At 42.2% G+C, this 18014-nt stretch overlaps 1 protein-coding gene across 1 annotated transcript in view; it reads right to left on the bottom strand.

Annotated features, from left to right (window-relative positions):
* Positions 1-3490: 3490 nt before the first annotated feature.
* Positions 3491-18014, bottom strand: part of LOC137269896 (delta and Notch-like epidermal growth factor-related receptor) — a 127928-nt gene continuing 113404 nt past the window's right edge. The window contains exons 8-11 of the mRNA XM_067803738.1: positions 16988-17081; positions 14499-14633; positions 11869-12079; positions 3491-8114 (exon numbers count right to left, since the gene is read on the bottom strand). Of these exons, the coding sequence (XP_067659839.1) occupies positions 7961-8114; positions 11869-12079; positions 14499-14633; positions 16988-17081 (594 nt within the window). The 3' untranslated portion in view covers positions 3491-7960. The remainder of the gene's footprint in view (positions 8115-11868; positions 12080-14498; positions 14634-16987; positions 17082-18014) is intronic.

The raw sequence follows: 18014 nt of genomic DNA, 5'->3' as shown, positions 1-18014 counted from the left end.
GTAAATCCCACACTGTCAATGAAAATCTAGAATAACTATATATAAGAATTGACAGCTAAAAACGGAGTGTCTGTTGATGAGGGTGTGAAGCTATTACAGAAATATCTGTAGATTTCTAGACCCCTCTGCCAAATAGCGAAACCTGTGACAAGAAACATGTAAACAGTCGCCAGAAGATGCATGTGTTACGTCTCTCTCTTACTTTCGTCCTTGACATTGTGACCGGTGTGATTATGCAGTGCGTGAAGGAGCCACTCGGAGCAAACACTAAGTGATGTCTGCTTGGCCACAATCTCCAGTAGCATTACAGCTGTGTTGTAACACTACAGACATTGATTCTAACACTTCTAACGGGTTTAAAAGGTTCCTTACATGGCTGGCGTTTGTAATGGTGTGTGATGAAACAGCACGTCCAACTGTAGGCCGTACAGCGGGAAGTGCCACTCAGAGACAGGTTCATCACAGTGAACTGACAGTGTCATCATGAATTCCCGTTCTTGACCAGAACGTTTCTTTCAGTGACAAGCCGAAAACTGACACGTGCTCCCTTTGGTAGATTTCATATCATCCTATGAACATGAGAACTGCTTCAAACACGAACGACAACTTAATTTCGGTTTTATTCCTACAGTTAAAGACATTACTGAAGCACGCCAAAATTACTGCATTTGAAGTATTTTAATCCTCAGTAGATAAGGCCGATGATGGTGAGTTGAAAACATATCCTACCGTATATATTATAACCAGCTGTTCACCTTATATTTCTAAATGTATATTTCTCAAAGTAATTATAAAGCATACGTAAAATCTCCAAACGTGCCCGCAAAATCACCAGAGAAATCACTCAGCAGGAAACACGAAAACAGGAAACACGAGAGCAGGAAACACGAGAGCCTTCGTGTAAACAGGAAATAAAGATGTATAAACAAAATAAGTGAGGAAATAGATAAGTGGTGACGAATGCGTGAGTTGCGCGTTGCATCCACATGTTATCAGTTTCTGGAAAGTCCCACTGAGAGGGGAACACCCCGCCTTTTCAGTCTCCAACACAAATAGGTTTTCTATCTGTTACCACAGGTAGGATAGCAGTGTAGAGTTTGTGACAGGTTTACGACAGTTTCTATATTGTGTCTTATACAATAAAAACAACTAAATGCATGTTGTTAGATAAGGGTTCCCACGGGCTTGAAAAAGCCTTTTTAATTTTGACATTTTACCCCAATATGGCCCTGATTCGTCAAAACGTGTCAGGTTATGATTTTACAGAAAACTAACAGACAACAGAAGCACGTTGCCATGAGAGCGGGTGTTAACTAATCTACGTCGGAAAAACGAAACACACCCAGCGGAGTAATGTCCCTCCGCTGGTCAGTCCTTCATTTGCCAAAGTTGTGTGTGTTCAGCCACATTCATTATATGAATTTTCGTGTTTCTTTCAACCAGCTGATTTGGTGAAAAGAGACCCTAAAAAGGTTTTCATGAACCCTCTAGATTAATCGTAACAGGTGTCTCATGTGGAGTCAGGGGGCAGTACGCCAGAACGAACCGGCCCAAAGTACATCTGACTTTTCCCTTGGACGCTGATATCCATGTGACGTGGTTGACGTATGATGTTTGGCTCCTAGCTTTTGATTAGTGTAAGAAGAGGTTGTAACCCCATGGTGGTGTATGGTTCAGCGGCACAACAATTTGTGAAAAATACATATGACACCATCCACCCGTAAACGGGTACCTACATGTACAACCTGTCGAGACATGGCCAAATGGTACGGGTGTAGCTGAAGGACTGGCTTACTGGTTGTGTATGACATATACAGATATTTTCACGTCTGATTAACATACAAGTCAGTGTTTGTGATATACATTACTTGTTGTTCCTTCATCTATCACTTCTTATCTTTTCAAAGTTCGTTCAGTTCGTTCACCTCTGTGTTTATAATCATGTAAACCCTGCCCGTCCACCCAGTTGCTACAGTTGTAGAACAGAGACGTACAAATAACACAATGCTACTACTGTGAGGTTAGTTTCACAACATTAAATATAAATGTTAAAAAATGTCATTTGATTATGTCAAAATGTTATATATCCTTGTATGTAAGTATTACAGAGACGCGTATTCCAAGAAAATATTCCGAGTGTTTATCAGAAATTTGAAGTTGAATATTCATTACCATAAAGAACTTATCTTTCATCAACCATGCTTTGTTAACGGATACCATGCGACCCCATCATATAGTTTAGCTGTTGTACTGAGATCTATGACCTTATTCCTAACCGTAGAATGAATACTGAAATATAATTATGCTGCAATGATATCATCAATAATTTTTAGAAAATAAGCACAGTCCACATAGCTTTCCTGTTTCCTGGATCGGTACCAGTCAGCGTCAGGTAACGATGCCGTCTCTCTGTCCAAAGATAGATGACTTACGTGGAACAGCGCTGATATCGAATGAATGGAATCTATTGATTTACTTGTCTTGGTGAAGAGCTCTGTGCGTGCGCCATTCACTCAAGAACAGGTAGTACCCGGATGAGACATCAGGATCACAGCACGCTAAAAGCTGGCAGCATGGTCTCCACTTCCGGTTCGACAGGTACTTCCCCAATACAGTTATATACACTGTTGTCTTCAATACACATCCGATGTTTTACATGCTGGTTTGGGATCCTTTTCCTCTTTTTTTCTGGTAACACCGAGTACGTCCTAAACCGGCACAACAGAGCCCGTAGAGACACGAACGTCTAAATACCTGAATTGTTTTCCCCTGAACTTAGAAACATCCTTGTCAGACAGTGCAGTGACCAGAGCAAGGACACCAGTGTGATCTGTTCGACTGAAAGAGTCCGGAACCAGTCTGGCTGCGACAAGTCGTGAAGGATGCTGTTGTCAGGTTCTTCCTCTGAGCACAGAGCCCGTTTGCTGAATGTGATTATTATAGTTTTTATACCAACATTCTAAAACTAAACAAGAACGAGTACACTTCTCTTACGTTTTCAGTCATGTTTTCCTATGTGTGCAGATTGTAGATGTTGAGCAAAGCGTCTGGCACCAGCGTGGCTGTGTCCTCCTTAATGTTTCTGTACAGAGCAGAGGGCTGGTGCCTGTTACACCACGTTTCTATATTTACAACTGTAAGGATAGCAGGGGTTATAGATGAGAGGGGAGGGGGTGAGGTGTGTGGGGGGTGGGATGGTGTAGTTCTTCGGAGATGTTTTTTAGTCAGTCAGAGCTCCCGACTTTCATGCGTTTAACCGTTGCTGTCAGTTGATAGTACTGGATATCGCTTCTGACAGACAGACAGACAGAACGTTGGTGGCTTCCGCTAACTAGGCCATGTTCTCTGATGATCGATGCCGCTTTTCCAATTTCCATGTTACTTCTGTGATACAGCTGTCGTACATTGGAAAACTGTCAGACTCTTAATACTCTAGTTACAACCAGCGTCTGACATCCACAGCAAGAGGTACAGACAAGGACACGTGCGCTGGAATCCACGTTTTATTTGAAACTCTGAAACAGCTACAACAGTGTGAGACTCGGTAAACAGAACATCACCATTATTGCCTGAAGTCAGAACGGGATGGAGACTCAAACAGCATGCTCCATAATAGTAATGCTTATAATTGAAGTAATAATCACAATAGATCTTGCAAATGGAACATGTGACTGGACTAAACGACCTACATACCAAATCAGCACGTTATGGAGGTGTAGAGAGTTTCTCGCCGGCGAGATGTGGACATCAATTAACATTAGCAAACAATCTCATTAACATACTTCCACTAGCCCCGAGTTAGACATACAGGCACGACAAGCGTATCGGGTTGTGTAGTAACGTCGCATTTTACCATGCCGAGACTATCGTCAACATGTCTTACAACTTTACACATTAGTTCTCCAGTCGTGTGTGTTTGTCAGAAATATGACAGCTACATGGCAAGTTGGAAATATTCGAGTGTAGACTAGAGAATCAGTCAGCTAATCTGATAACCCAACTGATTTAGTCGACTTGCATGTACTAACGCTTCAATCTATTATGAAATAGTCGGATCCTTGTCAGAACTTATTGTCTGCTTAATCAGATTTACTTAGGACACATCCAGTGGCAACACCACCGTGCTGCTAATTATGTGTCAGAACAGAACGCGAACACTGTGTGCAGACTGTGTGCATGGAACCGAGTACAAGGAGGCTCGGGCAGCGGGTAATCGTATTTCTTGAACAGGGGAAGATTTCAATGAAGCAGATTGTACGACTTTTGGTTCTAAATTTATTCATTCCCCCCATTTAACAAAACTATGTTACAGAAAAACTATGTTTTGGAAAAACAACGACATTTCAGTCCCGCGCCAAACCATGATAGCTGCATGGCTACAGCTGGCTGGAACGTAGAATATATTAACTTTTTAAACCGTGGACTACAAGATTCGCCACTCTGATATCCTCGGCATATTCCGCCAATAACATTCAGAATACGACGTATTTAGGTATCTTTACACTGTTGTTGGAACGATTTACTTGGAGATTCTTGTCCCAACACATCAGGTCACCTCGCCAGAACTAATTAAGGGAATTTCGTCAGTGTTGAAAACTAATCTAAAATATGAATGTTATAAACAGTTCAATTAGGATTGCACACATTCCAGTCAAGCTATTACATTGAACTTTCACCTAACGTAAAACAAGGAACAGCAAATCAATGATTCCCGCATATCTGCAAATACTACAGTTTCACATTCACAGGTTTGACTTCTACTTCAAGTCAGTGATATCGCCCTATAGCCATTTATGGCTGTTGTAAGACCAAGGGACGTAAGTCAAACTTGTTTATTAAGCACTGATGACGTCACAAGAAACGTCACTGCACACACGACCAAAGCAACAATTCATATAATTGAAAATAATTGTTATATAAGGATTTATGTGTCTGTCAGTATGAGCGAGCTAGTGAATGAGTGAGGGAGTGAGTAAGTTTTACGCTTTCAGATACATTGCAGGAGTATCAAGTCAGGGGACTCCAGACATGGGCTCCACACCCATGTGGGGAAACGAACCGACATATTGAGGGTGACGAGATAATGCTTTAACCTCTGTGCTAGAGATGCCATGGCCTGACAGATGATCCTCGAGATACTTTGATCTGACAGATGTTGCGGGAGATACCTTGGTCTGACAGATGTTGTAGGAGATGCGATGGTCTGACAGATGCTGCTTGAGATGCGATGGTCAAAAACTGTATTACACGCCCAACACTGCATTATGCGATATGTTGTGATAAATCAACTGGTTTTTAAACTAAGAATAAAGTTTTCGACACACACACATCACTGTCAGGCACATCTGAAGCGTTGGATCATCGCTAAATCCTGTTTACCTGCAACGGCGCCCTTGCCCTGACATTAAAATGCCACAGAATAAGGCTGTCAACTAGTCAAAAACCATCATCAGTGAAGTCTACTATTTAGCAGGCAGCTAGTGCCGGCATCATCGGTATAGCCAAGGGAGGTAAGTCCCCTCGGATAAAGTGTAGGATACTTGTAATAATAGATGCAAGTCTCTTTACGTTTGGCTTTTAAAAGTTTTCACCCCTATTCAGAGTCACACGTGTGATTTATCACTATAAAGGAGGGCAAAATAGTGTTTGTGCGTGTATAGACTATGGTGGTGAGTTAGACTGTGAGATGATAACACACCATGGACGATATTAATGTCACAGCTTGTACGGAAGACAATTTCGTAACAAAAGATTTTATTCTCATTTTTATCATGTTGTGGGTTGCTTCCCTCAGAATAAAAAAAACCCATCAAACTCAGCCATACGTATGATGCTGTAAACACTGAGCCCTAGTAATTCTCACAGGTCCTTAGTATTATTGTTGTTACTCTGCGTGATATGAGAAAAATCAATATATGAAATATATACACAAAAAATGGAATAAATAGGAATGAAAAACATAAGCGTACAACAGCAATTCATAACAATATTGCACCTTTGTTAAGTGCCGACAACACGGACTGCGGAGCTGATACACATGCAGCCGCATCAGCCGCAACAGCGGCAGCAGCAGCAGCAGCAGCAGTACTCTCCTCAGGCTCCCCATCCACCCCATCCGCCTAACCCACCCCCTTGGAGACCACTCTCACTGTGGGTAATAACTGACATCTGTATCCTGACTTAAAATGTGGAATACACTTGAGAATACAACAGGAATAAATATGTACAACGTGTTGTAGGTGAACCGCCTCCTTTCTCACACATCAGCAAGCTAACTGCGAAACTTTGAACGCAGCAATGGTGTCTGATGCATATGGCTGGTAGAATGGTCCTGACCGGATGTACGATAATAGGCCCTGTCTCACGATCCTGGTGAAAACAAATCACGTTGGATGATAATTTTGGCTTTCACCACGTTACTACGAGAAGCGGACTTAGATATTCTGGAATCTCGTGATTCCTTACAGCCAAGCTACCACACAAAAATGTCTTTATATGTTTTTTTGTGTAATGGATATGTTCTTGATTCTTCAATTTATTCAATTATTAATGTTAAGTTCACCTAGAACATCGCCTCGGACAATCTCACCTAGAACAATCTCACCTAGAACATCGCCCCGGACAATCTCACCTAGAACAATGTCCCGGACAATCTCACCTAGAACAATGTCCCGGACATTCCCACCTAGAACATTGTCCCGGACAAACTCACCTAGAACATTGTCCCGGACAATCTCACCTAGAACATCGTCCCTGACAATCTCACCTAGAACATCGTCCCTGACAATCTCACCTAGAACATCGGCCCGGACAATCTCACCTAGAACAATGTCCCGGACAATCTCACCTAGAACAATGTCCCGGACAATCTCACCTAGAACAATGTCTCGGACAATCTCACCTAGAACAATGTCCCGGACAATCTCACCTAGAACATTGTCCCGGACAAACTCACCAAGAACATTGTCCCGGACAAACTCACCTAGAACATTGTCCCGGACAATCTCACCTAGAACATTGTCCCGGACAATCTCACCTAGAACATCGTCCCTGACAATCTCACCTAGAACATCGCCCCGGACAATCTCACCTAGAACAATGTCCCGGACAATCTCACCTAGAACAATGTCCCGGACAAACTCACCTAGAACATTGTCCCGGACAATCTCACCTAGAACATCGCCCCGGACAATCTCACCTAGAACAATGTCCCGGACAATCTCACCTAGAACAATGTCCCGCACAATCTCACCTAGAACAATGTCCCGGACAATCTCACCTAGAACAATGTCCCGGACAATCTCACCTAGAACATTGTCCCGGACAAACTCACCTAGAACATTGTCCCGGACAATCTCACCTAGAACATCGTCCCGGACAATCTCACCTAGAACATCGCCCCAGACAATCTCACCTAGAACAATGTCCCGGACAATCTCACCTAGAACAATGTCCCGGACAATCTCACCTAGAACAATGTCCCGGACAAACTCACCTAGAACATTGTCCCGGACAATCTCACCTAGAACATCGCCCCGGACAATCTCACCTAGAACATAGCCCTGGACAATCTCACCTAGAACATCGCCCCGGACAATCTCACCTAGAACATAGCCCTGGACAATCTCACCTAGAACATCGCCCCGGACAATATACAAAGAACATCTGTTATTGCGACAAACTAGATTGAATTATGCTAGACATTCATCAAACAAACAGCTGCACTATAACCTACATTATACTGACCAGCCCGTATATATATATATCGTGTTAAGAGTTATTATATGAAAAACATCTGATGTCGACATAAACTCATCTGTATGAACCAAAAATAACATCTGAGTTAGGTTAACATTTCATGTCAATCAGCATCTTGATACAATTTTCCCAAAAATCCTAGAAAAAATAGTCCCTTTTGTCACTGGAAATTTTTCGTCGTAACACCCATGATGAGAACTCCTCAGATCTTCATGTGTTTGAGCGAGTCCTTGTGAAGCGGTGACTGGAGCTGGTTGTTGTCGTAGCTGAGACTGGTTGCCTCCCAGATGGCGTCGATGGAGAGGCGGGGACATGCCACGCTGCTGACATCCACGGTGGACTCGCCAGGTTCCATGCTGCCACAGAAACAAGGTTAGACAGTTGTGAGTGGTCATGGATCTTGGGAAACTGTGAGGAGACTGGCACCTTGACGTTAACGTGAGGATGACGTTATTGCCAGAACAACGTGACACTTACTGGCAGAGGTAGGCTAGACCAACATTGACAAATAGTTCAGCTTTACGTCATTATGTCGAGGAAGCCATTACAGTAACATGCCTACATGTCTATGAAATGTACAGGTGTATATATACACTAGTATACACACTTGTGTACTAGCTACACGGACATAACGTCCATATCACACACCGACCTCAGCTTCACTCTCGCGTGCATATCACACACCGACCTGAGCTACACTCTCGCGTCTGTATCACACACCGACCTGAGTCTCACTCTCACGTCTATATCACACACCCATCTGAGCCTCCCTCTCACGTCTATATCACACACCGACCTGAGCCTCACTCTCACGACTGTATCACACACCGACCTGAGCCTCACTCTCAAATCGGTATCACACACCCATCTGAGCCTCACTCTCACGTCTGTATCACACACCCATCTGAGCTACACTTCCACGTCTGTATCAGACTCATATATCAGCTCCACTTTTATGTCTAAATCACGATCGGTGCTTCACCCTCACATCCATATTGTAATATTCATTACTGATTTACCAAGAATCTGCCATGCTGAACGCTACATCATGGACATTATAGAAGTTAGCTGTTATTATTTCGCTCTTGAACACTAAACTAGTATCAATAATCACTTAGCAGCATCACTGTACCATTGCCATAACTTTTCATATTTACTATTATCGCGATGATTCCCAACAAATTGTGTGCTCGGTCGTAATGTGGTAATATCGTCACCTATTTTCGTGACATGTAATTTCAATTTTTGCTTCAGCACGTTAGATTACAAACTGACATGTTTTCCCTGAGGTTGTATAATGTTGTTGAAGTTAAAAGGATCATTACTATGGATGTGTTTTACCTTTTAAGTCCAGTGTTCTTCGGGAATTGTCCCAAACTGTCCATTGCAAATTCAAGAGTTCGCGGTGTTGTTGCTCCATCGTGATACGTTGCCGCATCACGCACTCGATCACTACTCATGTTTACCTTCTATATTTAACCGCTATTTTGGGGAAAAAGTTTTCAGAAACATGTCTTTTCGACATGACAAGTATAACTGTGTTATTCATGCGCATGAATAATTGTTATTTAGCTTTACGGCTATGCTACCACAATGGAACTAGTTTCTTGCTCCTTGTCCATTGCAATTCTATTGTAATTACGGTAAGTTTGTTAAAATCAAACCGAACTTAATATTTGGTCTTAATTTGGTATAAATTATTCTTGCAAACATTTTATTGCAACAGGACACAGTAAGGGTGTTTTCCTGATATTTTTAATGCATTGTATTGTACGATCAGATCACTCGATTGCGTCGAGTGACGTTTTGACATGTTACCATGACCTGTCACTAGCGTAATGATGTAGGTCGCTTTGACGTTAGTGTCTTGTCCGTTTCTTTTGTATTTACGATTAGATCCTAGTTATGATGAATTCAGTCCTTAAAACGATTTCGGACACTAAACCCATTTCATGGAAACTCTGTGATTGAGTTTTCTACAAAATAACGGCTACAGAAGTGTAACATCAAAGAAAGCCGCCATCAAAGAAAGCCGCCATTACGGTAATACCAAAACTTCTTGTCCGTTTTCTTAATGTTTGTGTTATGAAATACTTAACTCCATAATTATTTTCTGTGATAAAAACGGACTTATATAAATTAATACGGACAACTTAAGATCATCTGGTTAAATATATTTTCATGTATTTACCTTACCTACGTGAGGTCATCATTACCGTCATGTCACGGCATCGGCTCAGTAAACATTTTGCTTGTCCGTTTTGTAATGTTACTGACTATCATAAAACAAATCATACCATAATTTTCCTTGTAAAATTCGGACAAAACGGACATTGAAAGGACAACCTCATGTGCATTTGTATTGTTGTAAATTTGATTTGTTTATTCCCAGTGTAAACAAGCCAGTCATCTACGTGGATTCTGATTGGCTAATATCTAGTCACATGACATGTCAGGAATCTATATAAGCTCGGCGCGAATTTCGAACAGGGACTTGATCAGACCTCCTCAGAGGCACTACTTGTGTAATAGCTGATCTTGTCGATACCTTTAGGCCCAAACACAAATTCATAGAATATTAAAAGGACTAAACAGGAATATTTATATAGGTGAATACACTATTATACATATCATTCTCCTTGGGAAATTCAATTGCTAATATAGGAGATTATTTTATTTGCATTATTGGTCCATAGAAGTAAGTCGTTATGCTGATCACTGAGTCTTATTAGGAATCCTGACATGTCATACCTCTGATATCAAGTGCAAACATACTGTAAGAAAAGACCACTTCTGAATATTAATTAAAAGTTTACATTTGTTGTTACATCCTGACTTGGTCTCTCATTCACTGACGCCACGGGGGTGTTACAATATCACACATCGACCTCAGCCCCACTCTCGCGTCTATACTACACTGATCTGAGCTACACTCTCACGTCTATACCACACCGATCTGAGCTAACCTCTTATGTCTGTATCACGCTCCGATCTGAGCTACACTCACATGTGTATGTCACACATCGACCTGAGCTACACTCTCACGTGTATGTCACACACCGATCTCACTACGCTCTCACATCCATATCACACTCATGTCCGAGCTACACTCTGACATCCATATCACACACCGATCTCAGCTATGCTGTCACGTTTATATCACACATCGATCTCACTACGCTCTCACATCCATATCACACTCATGTCCGAGCTACACTCTGACATCCATATCACACACCGATCTCAGCTATGCTGTCACGTTTATATCACACATCGATTTCAGCTACACTCTTTACTGGTCGGGCCTGTTGTCGTAACATCATATATCAGGAAAGCACTGGGTTATGTGAGCCATTAACAAGGCTCAAAATAATACATTTAAGACGCAGAAATACCAGCTTAACACTTTCATCATATCACTGTTTTTCTTCAAATAATCAAGACACCTCGGTGGGGCAGCTACGCAACAGGGTATGGATACAATGCTCGAGTAAACCGCTCCTATTGTGTGGGTTTGTGACACAGCATTTGTGTTCATCGCCACACAAGAGTGACAACGTTCACTGAGCATGTGGCCATGGACAAGTCCTGCAAGTTCATTTAGTGTACGTGGTTGTCGTGGTAGTTTCTGAACGATCACCAGATGCTCGTAGCTGTCAATGTGTTTAATGCAAGTTCACCCTGTAAGACATTTTATTCCACCTTTGTAGGAGTTTATAATCACATCATTAATACTGTCAGTATTCATTGTAAACGATATACGGGACTCATCTTTTAATGCTGAATGATGTTCGATACACTAGTAATTTTTGCACGTTTAAATTCTGCAACTAAACAGTAGAAAGATACTTGACAGATAAGCGAATCTGATTGTTGTTTTCTGACGCCGTACTCAACTCAGTTTCCCAGCTGAATGACGACGGTATGATCTGTCTGGACCCGTGACCGACAAAATGGAATGGATGTATGCTGACATGCATGAACCACGCTAGCAGGTCTGATGACCAGGACCACTGAGTTACTTCAAACCCTGGTTGCTGGGAGCAACGATTGAGAATGTGTTTAACAATGTCATGTATACAATGTCTTGCTAGATTGACACTATCTTACTCTTTGTGTCGTCTGTACTTCAAGCGTTTGAAATTGAATTTCTTGTAACTCTCGTGCATCCGGCAGTAGCAGCCCGTCAGCACAACTACGACGATCAAGATGGCGCCGGACAGAGTTCCGGCCACGATGTACAAGTTCCGGACGTGGTAGGAATGCTGGGAGTCGGAGACACCACGTGGTTTGCCTTCCAGGAATGGAGCGAACATGTCCACTGAAACAGAAGCATATATTCGATGGAAGAGCCCGTGAATATTATTTCAACTTTACCCAGAAAAATGTTAATCCATGTATAAATGTACACAATGTCTTATTATACGAGCACGTTACAGCCAAGACGTGCTATGACCTGCAGTGACCCCCGCAGTCACAACGTCCGCTGTGATTGGGCGCTATCTAACAATTACAACAACACCCTAGTGAATAGGCATTATGTGTTCAGCAATCGTCTGTCGATGTAAGCAAACACACGTACATAAAAGTCTCCTAACGTCATGTGAGACTACGAGGCTAGATATACATTGTCAAGCGTTCGTCACGACTTCTGGTGTCTTCCGATATAACTACGTGCATACACCACAAGCAACCTAGAACAACGTCAAGCATCTCGGCTACTGGTGAAGTATTTCCCAGGTAACCGTGCTCGTCAGTGAGTTTAATGTCAGTCCTACTGATAGGACACATGGTATACTGCCCCCTCGCCATATATAGTGACGCCTGCAGACAATACTGATGATGTCAGCGTTGCATGGAGATGACGATGGCACAAATATATTCACCAACAGAAAGCCTACGGTAATGAAATTGAGACGAATGATCTTTGAAAGTATTCTGTTGTGTGTTTTTTTCGGAAGCAACGACGTGTTGTAAATCTAGTCTTAAGATCAGTTACGAAATAATCAGCGTGAAACATGAGAGTTGTGTAATACCCTTGATACCGTCGTTTCCTTCCGTCACAGCATTCCACAGTCCGAGGAATGCGTAGGTAGTCTGTTAATCAGTGTACTCATCATGTACACAGCCATTTCATTAGCATACAGAGTCATCTACCTGATATATCATTCATGTACAGCGTCACGTAACAGTTATATCATTCATATATCACAGTTTCAGATACCTAGTGTATCCTTCTGTATATCCATCTGTATATCCGTGTATAACGCTATCTGCATGATACATACATCACGTACAGAGCTCTTTCACTAACAACTCTGGTTGGTTGTTTGTTTGTTTACATGGTGACTGTCTAATATTTAAAAATACTTAAGTAAATCAGATATATTATTCTGCATAACGTTGACTGAAGCGGGAACGAAGGTAAAGCAGCGTAATTAAGATTGATGCTTGAAGTCAGTTATTGGCGAGCTACAGTCGACCCAGGGTCAGGTTGATGTATCGCGTGGTGGCAGCACATTGAATTCCTAGGCAAGTCTGCTTTGTGCAGACTGAATGCTGAAATCTGAAGTCTTGCGCATGACTTGCCTACAATTGTATGTTCATGGGAGTTGTAGGTAGAAAGCCTAAACAATGCATGATGTTTTTGTCACAGTCTACAACTTAGACTTAGTTCGAGAAGGTATTTCGTCTCTTATGAGGTTTTTCATCATTACAGCAGCCTTGGGAAGGTCTCTGAAGACGCCTGAAATCCTGGCTGTCAGCCATTTGAGCACATCGAATGATTGTTATAGCTTCTGTCATCTGCATGTAGGCATGCTGCGACACGTATCCAACCTCGCGTTTCTCTCTTACCTCCCAAAATAGTTAAGTAACTGACAACCTTTACGAGACCTTTCTGTGAAATCGCACTCCTGACTTTGGAGATCCACACTGTCTCCATCTGTGACACCGTGAGTCGTTTCATAACACGATCAAGAGGCAAGTGTTAAGGGTTCTCTCTTCACCTTCTCCCCGCGAGGGGGACACTGGGACATACGAGTCTCCCGTGACCACTGACAATACCAAACTCAAATCACCCAGTCCATGTGGGTTAAAATAATCCCAGCGCAAATTCTTTTCTCTGGAATTGAATTGAAGTGACATAGACATCGCGCACTGTGATTAGATGCACTAACTTAGGTGACAGTTGCTGATGTAGAAAACATCTACCTATGGCCGAAAGTCGAAGTCATAACCATTGGCGGGTCCAGATCCAGTGGTTCGAACCACCTGAACCCCCTCCGTTCAAAATTCCCACGATCCATGATAACTGTGCAAATTGCAAACTATTGACCACACTGAAGTAACGTTTTTACCCTAACCACCAATTTTCCAAATCCAAACCGCAGACTCATCTAATCATTTCATGTTAATCTTAAGCGAATACCTGCCTTGAGACCTTTCTCTAAAAGTCATTATGTCGGAGATATTTGAAAACCTTTGAACATAAGGTTAACAAAAAGGGCAAGATTGGTAGCGGCCATTTTAATAGGTTCTTTATTGATTTATATAAAAGCATCTTCTGAGTCGGCTCAGTAAATGGTCAATTAGTTTCATCAGATTTCAACAAACAAATCCTTTAATGTCTCGGCGTGACGTCACAAAGTCAATATCAAGTCGGCCGGAGGTCCCAAAGCACGTGCCTGAAGAGGAAATGTAAATGTCAGTATATGGTCTACCCTCGTTGTTCTACTTACGTGTGTATTGGCAGTTTGGACCAGCATGCATTTCGTGGCACAAGCACTGATATCCGTTCACGTGATCACGACAAGTCCCGCCATTCAGACAGGGGTTGGATGCGCACTCGTTGACGTTCACCTCACAGTGATGACCTGCACGACATCGTAACCGGTTAATTACCACAACGATTGAACACACATGCAACGACATGCTAACACCCCACCCCACCCCCTCTCTCTATCTATTCTCTCTCTTTCTCTCTCGTCATAGCTGACGTGAAGTTACATGACTACTGTAATGTGTGTGTGTGAGAGAGAGCGTGTGTGTGTGTGTGAGAGAGAGAGAGGTGGAACGTATGTTAACATCGGAGGTGAGTTAATTCGTTATGTTGTTGATGTTTTGTATGAATGATGTAACGGAAATGCTGCCGTTTAAAGCATCACATGAGCCAGTTGAGGATGTTGGAATGGCGCTTCCCAGAGTGCAGTATCCCATGACCGTCTGTTTAAGCAGTGTTAGCTCTGTGGAAGGGACAGAGTAGTGAGTTATGAAACGTGTGGTCGACAACAGCTTATTTTTCAAGTTAATGCAGGTTTAGTGCAGTAATGTCCGCTGGCAAGACGGCTTCAAAATGAAGTGTAATCCCCTACCAACAGGTAGTCACGACCATTACACCCACTGACTTCTACTAGCGTCTTGACAACTAGTTTTATGTGTCCGATTATCACTGTCGCCAGATTGTCGCCAGTCCTCTGGCTGTGATTCCCATCACGAGACGGCTGCTAACTCATGCTACAAGCCTCTTGTACTGTATCGTATTTCTTATATCGCGGTGCGTGAAGGGTGTTTGCCTCCATTCGACTCCTACTTTGATTTTGATAATAAATTGGAAAAAAAATATTCTCAATGCCTGATCATGGATCATATACTCATGAAAACAAATAACGTAACACCTGAAAGTACAAGTTTCATCTATTCTTTTCCAAGTGTCTTCACAAACTTTGTTCGTACTGTGGGTTATATTCTGAAAAGAATATAGGAACACTTGTACTGGACGTTACCTTATTTGTTTCCATCAGCATACTTTTTGTTTTATATTCCCAGAAATAAAATTAATGCTTATGAATTATTGAACTATTTGGTTGTAACGGAATTTGGTAGGAACATGTATAGGAAGCTGACAACGTGTGAGAGACGGGTCAGTTCGCTGTCACGTAAAGGGTTAATGCAAGAATATTTAAGTTCCTGATGTTCAAATCTATGATGAGTAGTATAAACACGAAAACTACTCATGACGAGGAGCACCTGATTCCCGTCCCGCTTGATTCCCGTCCCGCTTGATTCCAGTCCCGCTTGATTCAACTTTGTAAGTCATGAGCTTCTGAACATTATTGTCTGTAGGTTCATCAATGAAGCATTTCCAGTGTAAGCAATACCATACATGGTGGAAGAGGTGGGTGATATTTTCGTGCGATGAGGCAGTGTGCAACAATAATTACAGGCCTATCAACGTAGAGCACCATTGAGCTCAGAACGTTACAGTCACCTGTCGGAGCTGCAGTTCCTATAGGTTAAACGTAGATGTGGTATAAATTATATTTCTTGGGATTTTCTACCGAGTGATTTCTAAACGTATCTGAAATCCAAAACAACCCAAGACAGACATACATGGCGCCACGGGATACAGTTTTATACGTTTATTAAATATCGGTTGCATCGAAATAGTTTAGATTATATAAAATTCTTAACATGTCTCAGACTGTCTGTTACTGTAGAGTAGATAGTAAAGAGTTGCACAGACCCACAAGGGAGATAACCCCCGAACAATGAACCGCAGGACCTGTCTGTTACTGACAATCGCTTGTAACTATATTTTGACGTGTAATTGAATTCTGTTGGTAACTGGAAGTGCAATTCAATTAACTGGTGTCATGTAATCATACACGCTGGTTTCTGGGAAGACGAGGTCACGTGGTACACAAACATTCTCCATCTGCCTTCTGGAAGGCGGTTTGAATGTTGTACTAACTGTATGGCACCTTTACAACTGTGTGTACTTACGCTTGTGTGTGTGCTTGTATGTGTGCTTATGTGTGTGCTGGTACGTACTTTCGTGGCTATGCGCTTGTTCTTTTAGTCGTGTATTCACGTGTAATTGTACATGTGTGTGTGCGCTTTGCTTGCAATTTTTATGCTCCTGTGCTCGTGCATTAAAGTGTATATGTGTGCGTGTGCTTCTGCATTTTGAGATACAGTGACCTCTGTGGTATTGTTGTAATATTTCTAAAAGCGACGTACAACGTTTAACTAAACTCACTCACTCAGTGAGATACGTTGCTACATGGCTAAATACGTCACACATGGAGCCGACCAGCGAAGAGGTCGTGTACGTGGATGAAGGAGATGTAGCCTGTACTTGGAGTGAGGGGTGGACTGAAGAGGGTAGCAAATGCGTCAGTGTAGGCGTAACACTATTCACAGCAGGCCCTGTTACTCTCTCACTCACCTGTAAATCCGGAGTGACAGTGACACTTGTAAGTGTTGCCCAGGTCCACGCATGCGCTCTGGTTGAAGCAGGGATTCTTCCTGCACAGTTCGATCTGTAACAAAAGGCGGAAGTTGACAATGCGTAAGGGAAAACGATAAGCGGATGTTGACAATAAGACTTTTGGCGAAAGATGACAAAACCTTAGGGAAGACATCAAGCGGAAGTTCACAAAACATCCGGGATGAAGTCAAGCGGAAGACAAAACGCTCTGCATTTAGTGTCCTGGAAGAAGCTTACACGGTAGGATGAAGCAATATGGTTGTGAACCAGTGTGTTGCATGTCCAAATGACAACTCCATTAATGACCGGCCCAAAATAGAACGCCATGCCTTGAAATCTAATTTACCTTTGATTTGATGTAATATTAATACCGAGATGGTCGTCTTGTATTTCCTAAAGATGTAATTAAATTGCTCGCGGGCAACAAAGGCAGACAGACGTATTAAAAGAAGATGAAATAACCGTCTATCTGCGTATGTGCGTATTCTAAAACACAAATCATCAGCACCCAGCATGTGTTTGCAGGCGCCCAAATCCACATGAATTATTTGAAAACAACACGGCAGCACAAGATAATCACTAAATGTATCTTTTTTTTGACAGCGAGTCAGTTTCTTTACTAACATAAACCTACTAATCTGATATGAACTCCTCCCTCCCAATACCCAGGCATACTGCAGGAAGAATCTTGCTTGATAATATGCTTAGTGTATGCGACTTTCTACATATCAGGGCGGTCACGTTTATTCAAAACCGTACTCCCTTCAACTATCTGCTGTATACATAACACACACTCGGAATCTATGTGAGGAAAATATTAAGCACTAAACAGGGAATTTCGTCACTCACCAATTTCAAAGTTGTAGTCAACTGCGTTTACCCTGGTTTCACGGATTTGTAGACATCTACACTGATCCAGGTTTCGGATGTGTGAAGTCATCTACATGGACCATTGTTTCAAACAAATGAAGACACCTACATGGAC

Source organism: Haliotis asinina, unplaced genomic scaffold (genome assembly GCF_037392515.1).
Source record: "Haliotis asinina isolate JCU_RB_2024 unplaced genomic scaffold, JCU_Hal_asi_v2 scaffold_18, whole genome shotgun sequence".
In the NCBI taxonomy this organism is placed as follows: Eukaryota; Metazoa; Mollusca; class Gastropoda; order Lepetellida; family Haliotidae; genus Haliotis; species Haliotis asinina.
The sequence above is the reverse complement of the archived record's forward strand: the minus strand, read 5'-3'. Positions and strand labels throughout refer to the sequence as shown.